This window comes from Natator depressus, chromosome 22 (genome assembly GCF_965152275.1).
Source record: "Natator depressus isolate rNatDep1 chromosome 22, rNatDep2.hap1, whole genome shotgun sequence".
Taxonomy (NCBI): domain Eukaryota; kingdom Metazoa; phylum Chordata; order Testudines; family Cheloniidae; genus Natator; species Natator depressus.
The window spans coordinates 18951563-18964438 of NC_134255.1; the positions used below are offsets into that span (position 1 = coordinate 18951563).

At 42.4% G+C, this 12876-nt stretch overlaps 1 protein-coding gene across 1 annotated transcript in view; it reads left to right on the plus strand.

Moving 5' to 3' along the window:
- ARCN1 (archain 1) overlaps positions 1-12876 on the plus strand; it is a 17821-nt gene continuing 4945 nt past the window's right edge. The window contains exons 1-8 of the mRNA XM_074936838.1: positions 1-155; positions 5220-5483; positions 6399-6578; positions 6836-7041; positions 8376-8540; positions 9757-9922; positions 11298-11445; positions 11861-11969. Coding sequence (XP_074792939.1) covers positions 153-155; positions 5220-5483; positions 6399-6578; positions 6836-7041; positions 8376-8540; positions 9757-9922; positions 11298-11445; positions 11861-11969 — 1241 coding nt within the window. The 5' untranslated portion in view covers positions 1-152. The remainder of the gene's footprint in view (positions 156-5219; positions 5484-6398; positions 6579-6835; positions 7042-8375; positions 8541-9756; positions 9923-11297; positions 11446-11860; positions 11970-12876) is intronic.

Here is a 12876-nt window from a genome sequence, read left to right on the forward strand (position 1 = left end):
CAGGACGCTCCCGCCCCCTTGCGTGGCGGCGCTTCCGGCTGCGGACGTGGCTCGGCGCCGCCATCTTGTGGGGCCGCTGGACGGAGACGCGGCGGCCGCTGCTGAGGCCGCGAGAGACTGAGCGCGCTGGGCTGCACACACGCTCCGCCGCCATGGTAAGGACCAGGCCGCATCCCCAGCCTGGCCTCCTGGGTAGCGGGTACTCGGAGTGGCTGGGCTGGCCTGAGCCGGTCGCGGGAGGCTGGGCCGTGGGGCACGGGGGGGACGAGGAGCTGGGCCCAGCCCTGAAATAAGGGGGCACCAGGCCTCTTCGTGCCCCTTCCTAGCGCCTTGTCGCGGAGGCCGCTCTGTGGAATCAGACTGGTCCCCTCAGCCGGGGAGTCTCAGGCCCCGGGCCTCCCCACCGGCTTGTGTCTCGTTGTCGCTGCAGCCGTAGTTCTCAGACCCTCAGACCCTGCCTCTCTGGCTGCCACCCTGCACCCCAGCAGCGGTGCGTGCCTTTCCCCGCTACAGCCGGAGATCCCCTAAAGCCGGAGGTCCCCCTGCACGGACCCGGGGCAGGCTGCCATGCCTGCACCTGGGACTGGTCCTCAGACGTACGCCTATGCCCTCTCGCAAAGCAGCCTTCTCCTGCAGGGTTCCCAGAGCTTCCTGGAGCCAGCCCCCGTGTAACAGAGGGGGTGTCTTGGGGGCACTTTGCCTCCCGTTCCGCATTGTGCAGACCTCCACTCCCATTCTTGATCACATAAGGTCTCTGCAGCAACGACAGCAGCTGCTTACAAGGAAAAAGAAACTAGTATGGTTTGGATCTCAATCTAATTTGACAGCTGAAAACAAGGAGGACCAGTGACCAGCAAGTGCTCTGCGGCCCGGAGTTTGAAAACTTCTGGTTGGAGCACAGGGTTTGTAGTCAGGACTCTTGTAGTCTTCTTCCTATTGCTGTCCCTCAGAGTGAACGTTGGCATGCTATTTTGCCTCTGTATATTTGTTTCTCCACTTATAACAATATAATTATATTGATGTGAGAGTATTGAATATTGAGTAAAGCAGTTAGATTTCAGAGATTAAAAGTGCTATAGAAATGCAAAATATTAGTATTTTTTCTGCCATACATGAGACAAATGGACCGTGTGTATATATGCATATATAAGATCATGACTATATATACAGTTGATTAAAATTGGCTGTTTGAATTACAGTATTATCATACATGCTTTTTTACAGTACTTTACAGGCAATAGCAACCCTGTGATGTAGATATTATCTCAATTTTAGGTTGGTAAAACTTGAGGTACAGAGCAGTTAAGTAGTTTGCACAAAATCACATGAATCAATGACAGGTCTGGGGAAAGAATTCAGTTGTCCTTACAATCCTGTTGTGACCTCAGACCCCTGTCCTTATAGAAAATGCACTTATGTTGGTTTCTTTATATAGTCCATGGCCAAGGTTTTCAAAACTAAACACGGACTTTGAGTGCTCAACTGAAGGTACCTTATTTTCAGAGAATGGTTATTTTGGACTTTCTGAAAATCAGGTTCCTTTAAGGCATGGCAAGTTGGGCATGCAGAATTACTAGTCCCATAGTTTAATATTAATCCAGAGTTTGTACAAACATATTAGAAGAGCTATGTGATCTGTATTTGAACTTCGATCCATACAAATTGTTACCCATCTTGCTTCATGCAGGGGATTTGAAACTGGTATGCAATTATTTTATTTTTTCTTTTTATGAACTCAGGTATAGTAGCTATTTGTATTGTAAAGAGGCTAGCTTGGCTCCTAATTGCAGTAAATTACATTTCACTCTCCTTCCTTTGTAGTAGCATGGCTTGTACACAATTTCAAGCGTGTGGTTTTTGTGACCAAAGACAGTGTGTAATTTGCTTACATTGCTCAATAAATTAGTAAATGGATTTAAAACAGCTTCGTACCCTGTTGGAGGTGGTGAAACAACTTGGATTTGATCAGAGAAAAGATTTTTAATTACAACCTGTCAAATTTTCCTCTAGTTCATTTAACAAGTCATGACAATCTAGCAATCAAAGTGCAGCATGGGATAATATACACAAAAGGACAGCTTAATTTAAAAGGACATTAACTTTTGGGATTGCTCCTTTGAATAATTGTTCTTCCCTCAAGCTATTTTTGTGATCTTTGAATTTAATGGGAAAAAATATTTGTACTAATGGCAAAAAAAATGGAAGTAATTTGAACCTTTTCTTAGTAAGCAAAATGTGTAATGCATCAAAATCAAGTGCTGTATAACTTAATCACTGTTTCAGGTTCATAGATCATTTCAAATCCTTTCTACTCAAATATCGGGTAGTGATTGAGTATTAGTTTGATATAATTTTTCACTCTTCACATTTCACAGCTCCTTCTACAAGGAATTGCTTTGCTATAACCTTTTATTGCTGGGAAAATGCTTTACTTAATTTAGGGAAGCTAAGAACAATGTACTTTTAAAACAAGTTCCAAACCAAGAATACCTAATTTAACTTTTGTCCTCTGTCCAAAGGAGTTAATTGTTTGCATAGCAGAATACGGATTTTAAGTACCTTTAAAAAGACTTATCCCTTGCTTTCACAAATTAGTAGTCTGAAAAGAATTGTTATGGCAGGTTGAAAATTTATCTTTTTTTTAATAATGTGGTGTGTGTGTAATGTGCTCTCTCCACCCAGAAGATACTGTCCTCCCAGTAACAAAACTGTCGATTAATAAATGAAGCCATCCTTTTAAAAACTAGTTGAATATTCAAGTGGCACGTTTGTAGTATTAGTTACATCTAATTAAAGAAATCCAAACAACTGAAACTGGTGTTTGCTAACGTATTCTGTCTTTAAGTTACAAACAAGATTTGCCATATGTAATAGTTCAGCATAGGAATTTCTTGAAATATTTGATCTAGTAGTCTTAGATTACTCAGATCACTGGGACATTTAATATGGTAAAACAGTATTTTCATACTCTGGATCCTTGCAGAGTAGAGACTGAGGATGCTGTTAACTTTTCTGAATCTCCTCTCTTGACACGGTTATCAAAGTACTATGTACATCGAATCAACACTAACAGGTCAATGTCCAAAACCACATGGTGTGACTGAACAGTGGAATATGCTCAAACCTGACACACATGCCCTTTTTACGGTCCTATAAGCTGTTCTGTTTGGGTTGTCAATGATTGGGATGAAGCAATGACACATCATCAGTCTTTGCTTCCAAAGTGGTAGCTCTTGAATCAGAGGCATAGTGTCAATTACAGGATCTGTGGTACCTTATAAGCATACAATAACCTGTGATTACTCCCCTAGGTAAACTGCCTGTACAGTTTAAAGAATATTAAGGCTGTCTTCTTTAGTGTAGCCTCATGTTCTTTTGTGTGTGTGTTTACTGTCTCATTCAAGTGATAGTAGGTCAGACTCAGCCATCCTAGGAAAGTTGAAGGCTGTAAACTTTTCATTATTACAGTCCTGTCCTTGCTTTCCATTCACAATCCTTTGCTTCATCTGATTGGAGATCCCATCTCCAAAAAGGCTGCCAGTCCCTCATACAGAAGTGCCCCTTTAAAGGGGGGCATTACCTGTGAGTGATGCAGTAAGTATGCTTGGTGCATTTGGGCTGTCCAGCACCATGCTCTGAGTCCCTACTAGGCAATGGTGGGAGCCTGAGGCTCACTTCTAACCTGTCCATACCATGGACTTGCATTACTCTCTGAGTTGTTGGTTTAATATAAGGACATTGCTGTCTGGATGGGATTTAATCAGTTTCATCGAGGCATCCAAGCATTATGTCCAGCTATGAGTGGCTTGTGCAATGTGTGGTTATGAGCATATTTTGGCAAAGGGTCTTAAATTTGTCTATATTTGATAATTGCAGTATTTGCTTAACTAACAAAGAGCTCAAAATAAAGAAGCAACATCTTTGTGAGACTTCAACAGAATCTGCCTTGTATGGCTAAACAATTCAATTGAGAAGTTATGGTAATCTTTTTCCATTAGAGAGAAATTATTTGATAGGAAGCTGCAGGAAACTGATAGGACTATAAGAGATAAATTGGCATCCGTCTGACTACTTTTGAATTTCATTAATGTGATAACATCTATGAAAAGCCCAAGAGATGCTCAATGAACAGTAATTAATATGTTTAATATTTTATTAGCATAAATGTGTTATCAATTGACTTTTTAAAGGGATACTGTGAAAAGAAAAATTAAATTTAAAAGCATTCCCTCATTTGTTCTTAATGTTTATATTAAAATAGAATTTAAAACAATTCTACCTTACTTTTCAGTACCTTTGCCTTTGGATTACTTTTTGTGCGTTACTCAGTTTGGCCAATAAAACTTGGCTTGTCAGTTTCGTGATAACAGTCAGAGCTCTGTGTGTGTTCTTCTACAGTTACACCAGGTTCCAGTGGGGTTTCCAGTACCACCTGGGAATATCATTTAAGAAAATCAAGTTTGGTGAAAAGAACCTTTAAAAGAAATCTCATTAAATCCTTTCTGTTGATAGTAGATGTGGTAAAAATATTATAATTTTCCTCAAAGGCTAAATTTTGGGCCTAAACTCCATAAATGTCCCTTTTAAACAAGCTTATCTATGGGAAAGGTAGCATCATTTTAATAATGGCCAAAGCACTTTGAAGGCATTGCAGGCGGTTAGTGTGTCAGTAGCTGTGTTCTGACACTCGCCCTTCCCATTGGCAAGTCATCTTCTGGTGTGGTTGAACTATTGGTAGTCTCACTGAAGACAGTGTTAATGGAATGTATAACTTACTTTGCTACTCTAGCAAGTAGCATTTGAGATCCGTTTTTGTGTGCTTGTGCATTATTAAGTTAAGTGTTCAGAACACTTTTGAGATTTTACTGTACCCTACCTCTGTGTTAAAACTAGTCTGTGAATTCAGGTTAGTTAGCTATGTCAGCTCTGAACACGGGAATGGGAGGAGCACCAAAAACAGAAGTGGGTCTCCCCCTAGAAAAATTCTGTTCCCCATGCTAAGGGGAAGCATGGATAAAAAATATACATGTTCATGAAAATGTTTGTTTATCACTAAGTATGCTAGGCACTATACAGATGAGCGTGAATATATGGTCTCTGACCAGAGTTTCACCTACATAGACAATTAACGTTATCTCAAAGGTTTTGTGAGACTGTCTAGTCTCAGAAAATCTGTTTGCTTGATGAATTAAACTAACCACTGCTTGTATTCCCCATAGGTGCTCTTGGCGGCAGCCGTCTGCACAAAGGCAGGGAAGGCCATAGTTTCTCGGCAGTTCGTGGAGATGACTCGAACCCGCATTGAGGGGCTGCTGGCAGCCTTCCCCAAACTTATGAACACTGGGAAACAACACACGTTTGTGGAGACAGAGAGTGTGCGATATGTATATCAGCCAATGGAGAAGCTGTATATGGTATTGATCACCACCAAAAACAGCAATATCCTGGAAGATCTAGAAACACTCCGGCTCTTCTCTAGAGTGGTAAGGACTTTATTCCAAGCTTACTTAGGACAAGATCATCTGAATTTTGTATTGAAGCAATGATGATACAGAGTGCTGTATTGGAGAGCTATTACTACTGTATCTACTGCCTCATAATAGAATCTGATCTCCTGTGGTCCATTAGTGACCCGGAAGTAATCATTGAGTGTGATCCCATAAGCTTCTGCACTATTCCTTGACTTAGACCCATATGGAGGAAGTCTCTGGCTTTGAGTTAATCAATGAGATTTAAACCAAAACAGCCCAATCCTTCAGTAAATTAAGTATTTGTTAACAAGTATGTAGTGCTGTAAACAAAACTTTTGTACCAGTTGTACAAAATAAATAAGTAGAGGGGATTTAATTTACTGTATGCAATTGCTATAGTAGTACTCCTACTGCAAAAATCTATCTGCATAGTATTGTCTGTATAAAGCTTTGTTTCTCAGCCAGATACAGCCAGGGGAACTCCTGGAAATCACAGCTTAGTATCTGCTGCCTGTTCAGGCTTCTGTTGTTAAAATGTAGCTCAAATAGAATATTATATTTAAAGTTAGTCTTAAAAGTGCATGCTTTAATAGTGACATTCAGTCTGCCTATTAAGCAGTGTAAAAAAGCAATGACTGGTTAATGGCTTTAAATAGTGTTGGGGTGGCATTTTGGGGCCAGGTGAGGCGGGGAGGGTTACAGAAGTGATGCCTTTGGTTGAAATTAACCCCAGTGCAGATCCTACACGAGGCCGCAGCACCTCTTAAGTCTCACACCATAAAAATAGAATGTAAGTAGTCCATAGGCCTTCTGCTAAATCTCTGCACAGGGATGAATTCACCCTGTACATGTGGTAGGAGGGTTTGCTGAAGTAGTCAACTTCTCTTCCTCTGTGGAGACTCTTCTTTAATTATTCTCCCTAACCAGATTCCTGAATATTGCCGAGCTCTGGAGGAGAACGAGATCTCTGAGCACTGCTTTGACCTGATTTTTGCCTTTGATGAAATTGTTGCCCTGGGCTACCGTGAGAACGTAAACCTGGCACAAATTCGGACCTTCACAGAGATGGACTCACATGAAGAGAAGGTGTTCCGAGCAGTCAGAGAGGTGGGGCAGAGCCATTCCATGTCTTAGTTGTTTGAAATGAAATAGTCTGTCGTGTGTCCAGGAATTACTGCTTTTTGTACTGTGAAGTTGCTGTTTGTTCCAGGTTTGATCATAACCCTTAATTCTTCAGATCAAATTGTTTACAAAATGTTAAAATAAATTTGTCCTGCCTTCATCTCCTCTTTCTCTTATTGATTAATGCATGGAATAGAGCAAAGTCTTAAAGGTCTAGTCAGTCTCTGGTCTTTTTCCTCTAGACTCAAGAGCGTGAGGCAAAGGCTGAAATGCGCCGTAAAGCCAAGGAGTTGCAGCAGGCCCGAAGGGATGCAGAGAGACAGGGCAAAAAAGCACCAGGCTTCGGTGGATTTGGCAGCTCGGCTGTGTCTGGGGGCACGACTGCAGCCATGATCACAGAGACCATTATTGAAACAGAGAAGCCCAAAGTAGCACCAGCACCAGCCAGGTATGAAACTGGTTCAGGTAGACTAGAGCCCTACCTGGGACTAGTGTAGATTCCTGCATCCGGATTGGGGTCCTGCAGGATCTGTTGCTGTAATAGTGGGAGCTGGATTAAAATGGTCCGGTGCAGGGCTCTAAGATAGAGTGCATCAATCAACAAGAGAAAAGATATTGTGGACTGTTTGTGAAAATGAGAGTCCAGTTTTAGAGTAACAGCCGTGTTAGTCTGTATTCGCAAAAAGAAAAGGAGTACTTGTGGCACCTTAGAGACTAACCAATTTATTTGAGCATAAGCTTTCGTGAGCTACAGCTCACTTCATCGGATGCATACTGTGGAAAGTGTAGAAGATCTTATTATATACACACACAGCATGAAAAAATACCTCCTCCCACCCCACTCTCCTGCTGGTAATAGCTTATCTAAAGTGATCACTCTCCTTACAATGTGTATGATAATCAAGGTGGCCCATTTCCAACACAAGTCCAGTTTTAGGTTGTCCTGCTGATTAACTGCTTTGCTAGACAAGTGAAATTAGAGGGATGTTAAAAAATGCACAATATGTAAGTGAGGGAGGTACCCATGGACAGTGTGTGTGCGCTAGTGCTCTCTACTACCTTGTGCATATGTCAGTTTCTTCTTCCAGCTAAGTTTGAGCTTTTCTACCAGCTAATGTGTATTTTGGATGTTTTGAGCTTTCACTTTACCTCATGATTCTGCATGTTTGCAGCTTTCTAGTAATCATGGTGCTTCTATGCATGCGGCTGCTGAGTGGAATAAAGATGCTGGATATTCCCACTGGGTTGTTTTAAAGCAGTATTGAGAATTTTCATAAAGCAGAAACCTCTCTTCTGACCTTGGGTGGATCTGTACTTGTTCTTCTAACAACCTAAATTGCTGCCCATGCCTGTCGCAGCCATCACATGCTCTCTAGACTGCCCTTTTTATGTATAGGAGTTTTTGTGGCACTCACCATGACCGTATCCAAGTGCCTCATAACATTAACGAATCTAACCTGACAGATAAAATCATACTGTCCTACCTCACAGATCTATCCCCATTTTACAGATGAGGAACTGAGGTATGGATTAAATGACTTGCCTAAGGTCACAGAGCAATTGGCAGTGCTGGGAACAGAATCCAGATTTCCTAAGTCCCAGTTCAGTACCTTACCCACAAGACTATCATTTCTATTCTTAACGTGTCTTGAAAAGGGTTCAAAAAGTAAAAGCTGTGATGATGGAATGGTCCAATTGTAATGATGTGAAAAAATTGTGGAAAGTTTGTATCTGCTACCATAATTGTTGGATAGATGCTTACATCTTATTTTTGTTCTTTAGACCATCAGGTCCCAGTAAGGCTTTGAAGCTTGGAGCTAAAGGGAAAGAGGTGGACAACTTTGTGGACAAGCTGAAATCAGAAGGAGAAAATATCATGACCTCTTCTGTAGGCAAGCGTTCCTCAGAGGCAGCCAAGGTTCTCGCTCCACCTATTAACATGGAGAGGTAGGTATTGTCCTGGGCTGTAAGAGGATGCTCTTTTCAGTGTGACTGCAGGCTCCAGTGATGGCTTCTAAATCTGTCAAAGCTCTTCACTTTATTTTATAAAATAGATTTCTTCCCACCATTCGGTTCTTACATGCTGACCTTTAGCTCTTGTGTAAAATTTTCAAGAGGCTCTGGATTCATTTAGGCAAAGTCCCATTTTCAAAAGTGACTTAGGTGGTTAGGAGCATAAATCTCATTGAAAGCTATTGGGACTCATGCTCTTAAGTCAGTTAGGTGATTTGGAAATTTTACCCTTATCTTTTTTGAATTTTCGTTTCAAATATCCAGCCTAATTTTTCCCTTTCTCCCAATACTCATTTCCTGGTGTCTGCATCCTTCAGATACTTTGAGACAGCTGTCTTCCCACCTCCCCCATCTGCTGTTAGCTAAACTATACAGAGTTTGTAATAGTTCTTCATACTTCCATTCCTCTGACTCCTTAACTATTTTTGTTGCTTTTGTCTGGGACTTTTCAGTTTGTCAGCAGATACCGAGTATCGAGGTGGCTGGATCAGAAATCTGCTTTCCCTGCTCTGAGTGTTGGTGGAGTCTTGAAAAGTTCCTGACTAATTGCCAGTTAGAGTACATGTATGCACATTTCTAGTTTTCCATGTTGGAGCACAGAGCTATCTGCTCCCATTAGAGATGACATACCAGTTTTATGAGATTAAGTGAAACATGACTAGGGCTGCCCTCCTTTCTAGACAAGTTTTCATATTGCCTACATGTTTTCTGTTTTGTACTGAATAGAATAGCTTGGCAGTGCAGTACATAAACTCGCTTAGTGTCTTTTGAAGCACCAAAGGTCTCCCTTTGTTTTTAAGGTAAAATGTAGAATTCTTCCCAGTGTCTAGCTTTTTCTTTTGAAAACTGCCTGAGCTTTCTGCAGAAGAAGAGCCAGGGTTCTGTATTTGGGCTCTCATCTGTTCGAGACTTATACCACACTCAGTTGATTCTAGTGTCTTCTGTGTGAATCTGTTTAGAGCAGAAGAGCATGTTTCCATAATTCTGTTCTGCACCACTCTACTCTGGGTCATTCTTTTTATGACAACATCTTCTTGGACACCCTTTTAAAAACTTAGTTGCTCCCTGTCAGATCTTAAAGGGAGGAAATAACCATCTTGCCTGTCAAATCAGGGCATTTGGTGTGTATTGGGCTTTCTTTTCTGTGCAGCGTGCATATGAAAATAGAGGAGAAGATTTCCTTGACTTGTGGCCGTGATGGCGGGTTACAGAACATGGAGCTGCACGGCATGATCATGCTGAGGATCTTAGATGAAAAGTTTGCCCGGATTCGCCTCCATGTAGAAAATGAAGACAAGAAGGGGGTACAGCTACAGGTAAGACTGGCTGATGGTCCTGGCTTCCGTACATGCTTCTGTTGTGGATGGTAGCAGCACTGTATTGTGTATTTTTATTCAAGTTCTCCCAATAGATACAGTGGAAAATAGCACACAGTTACAGTAAATATAAGTGCAGCACAAATAAACAGCTAAATCTCATGCTCAAAAAACTCAAGTTAACTTGAAAACTACAGTTCTTTACACTTATCATGCTGCCACAGTCTTATCTATCCTGTGATGCACATTGACGCACACTTGATTTCACTTGGACTTTGCAACAGTCCCAGTGTGTTGCTTGACACTAGTTATATCATGAGAGCTTCCTTTGTAAGGAAGAGAATGTTTGTATCAAGTTACTCTCAGCCAATGAAAAATGATTTAATCAACCAGAAGACTGCTTATTCTCCCAGTTACTTTTGCTGTTGTCATTGCTCTTAATATCAGAGACGGTCTCTAGAACCACAGCTTTTGGGCTACAGTCAGTATTGTAAACTCAGGAGACTGTCACATGTTCAACCTTTCCTCTCTCCACATGGTTCCATGTGCTTGCTGAGCCCTGAAGGTTTCCCCACTTCATATGCCCTGTGTCATGGCCATCATTAGAACTTCTATAAACTTGGTAGTGCTGCTGCTTAATTGGTCAGAGGGTCTTGTGTTCAGTGATGGACTTTCCCAGGGGGCTGAGAATTCTTCCTCAACACTCCAGCACCTGCTGCTCCAGGAAGAGTGAGGTGGCAGTGGCAGCTCCTCTCCTTCCAATATAACTTAGATGCTAATCACCAAAAAGTGGCTTTGCTGAAATAGCTGCACACATCTATTGCTATAGTATAATAAACTTGTTTTTTATAGTCCAAGTGTTAATTTTCCCTATTTAGATGGTTTAACTTTTGCATTTATCTGAATTTGGTCAAGGAAAAGAGTTTCACTAGTGTCTAGTCTGTTCCACCCAGTTGCAGAAGGCAGGGGGCTGTACTTTTGTTTAAAAATAAGTTTCAATTTGAATTTATTTTTAAGTGGAAATATTCCTGATGATCTCAAGCTTCATTAAAACTTATTTTATAAAAACCTAAATGTCAGCCCCAGTTTATCTGCTAGAATCCCCTTTAAAAGGAAAGCATTGGAGAAATAGGCTAAATGAAACTTTTTGGTAAACTGGCCTTCTGTTTCTTGGAGTGAACTCTGGATTGCCGAGCAACCGAGATCCTGTAGCACTTTGAAGTCGGCAGTTTTCCCTGGCAAAGGAATTCATGTGTGGTCAGGAGCACCTCACAAGAAACAGTATTACCTAGACAAATTTGTGCTCTCCATTGAGTTAAAACTAAAACAATGAACAGTTTACCCAGTCTGTGTGTTCCCATCTCCTTCATTTCAGACTCACCCAAATGTGGACAAGAAACTTTTTACTGCTGAATCTCTGATTGGCTTGAAGAACCCAGAGAAATCATTCCCTATTAACAGTGATGTGGGGGTGCTGAAATGGAGGTTGCAGACCACAGAAGAGTCTTTCATTCCACTGACAAGTGAGTGAAAGCATGCATGTGGCATTCTTAAGGTAGGATACAGGAGCCTGGGCTGAAGAAGCTGTGATTGGCCTTGGATAGGAAATGACAACTCATCTGCTACAGCAGGCTCTGCCTTCAGCAGAATGTTTTACTCTTTGATATTATCCGAGGGAAGACATGATTTTAGTGCCTCTTCCCTCTGTAACAATCACTTTAGCCAGTCAAAAGCCATTTTCAGTAATGCTAAACGATACTGAGTGTGTTGCTCTGCAACTCAGTCAAGTGGGCTGGCAGCTCTTGAGTGTGATTGGTATTGATGACTATTCCTCCTTCATTCAGTGCTGTCCTGCATTTTTCTAAGTGTGTCTTTCTCCAGAGGCCTGTTCCTATAGAACAATGTCACATGATCCAGTGTGCGCTTTTGTGCCCTTAGTTAACTGCTGGCCGTCAGAAAGTGGGAATGGTTGTGACGTTAACATTGAATATGAGCTGCAAGAGGAGAGCCTAGAACTGAATGATGTGGTCATCACAATCCCATTGCCGTAAGTAGGATTTGGGGATGGGGCTGGAGTCAGCAAGTACCTGTAAATATCCTGTAGGTTCTTTCCCTTTCCAGCAATCACGGGGGTAGCATAGGAGGGGATGGCATTCATATGAAATGCATGTGTCTGCTGTAAATCCAGTGCTGTCTTGTTCCCCCATCTGAGGAGCTGTGACTGCCTCTCTTACCCTTTGCGGACTGACTGTTCTCCCTCCCTCACCCATGGTTGGGGCCCTACCAAATTCACGGTTCATTTTGGTCAATTTCACAGTCATAGGATTTTAAAAATTGTAGATTTCATGATGTCAGCTATTTAAATCTGAAATGTCAGTGTTGTAATTGTAGGGATCCTGACCTAAAAAGGAGTTCCAGGTGTTGCAAGGTGGTTATAGCGGGGCTGCAGTACTGCCACCCTTATTTTTGTGCTGCTGCTGGCGGCAGCACTGCCTTCAGAGCTGGGCAGCTGCAGAGCGGCGGCCGCCGGCCGGGAGCCCAGCTCTGAAGGCAGAGTTGCCACCAGCAGCAGCACAGAAGCAAGAGTGGCACGGTCTGGTATTGCCACACTTACTTCTGCGCTGCTGCCTGCAGAGCTGGGCCCTCAGTCAGCAGCTGCCGCTCTCCGGCCACCCGGCTCTGAAGGCGGCAGCACAGAAGTAAGGCTGGCGTGGTGTGGTGTTGCCACCTTTACTTCTGCGCTGCTGGAAGAGGCACTGCCTTCAGAGCTGGGCGCCCGGCCAACAGCTGCCTCTCTGTAGCCACCCAGCTCTGAAGTCAGCTCTGAAGTAAGGGTGGCAATACTGTGACCCCCTAAAATAACCTTGTGAACTCCCTTTTTGGTCAGGACCCCCAATTTGAGAAACACTGGTCTCCCCCGTGAAATCGCTATAGTATAGGATAAAAGCGCACAC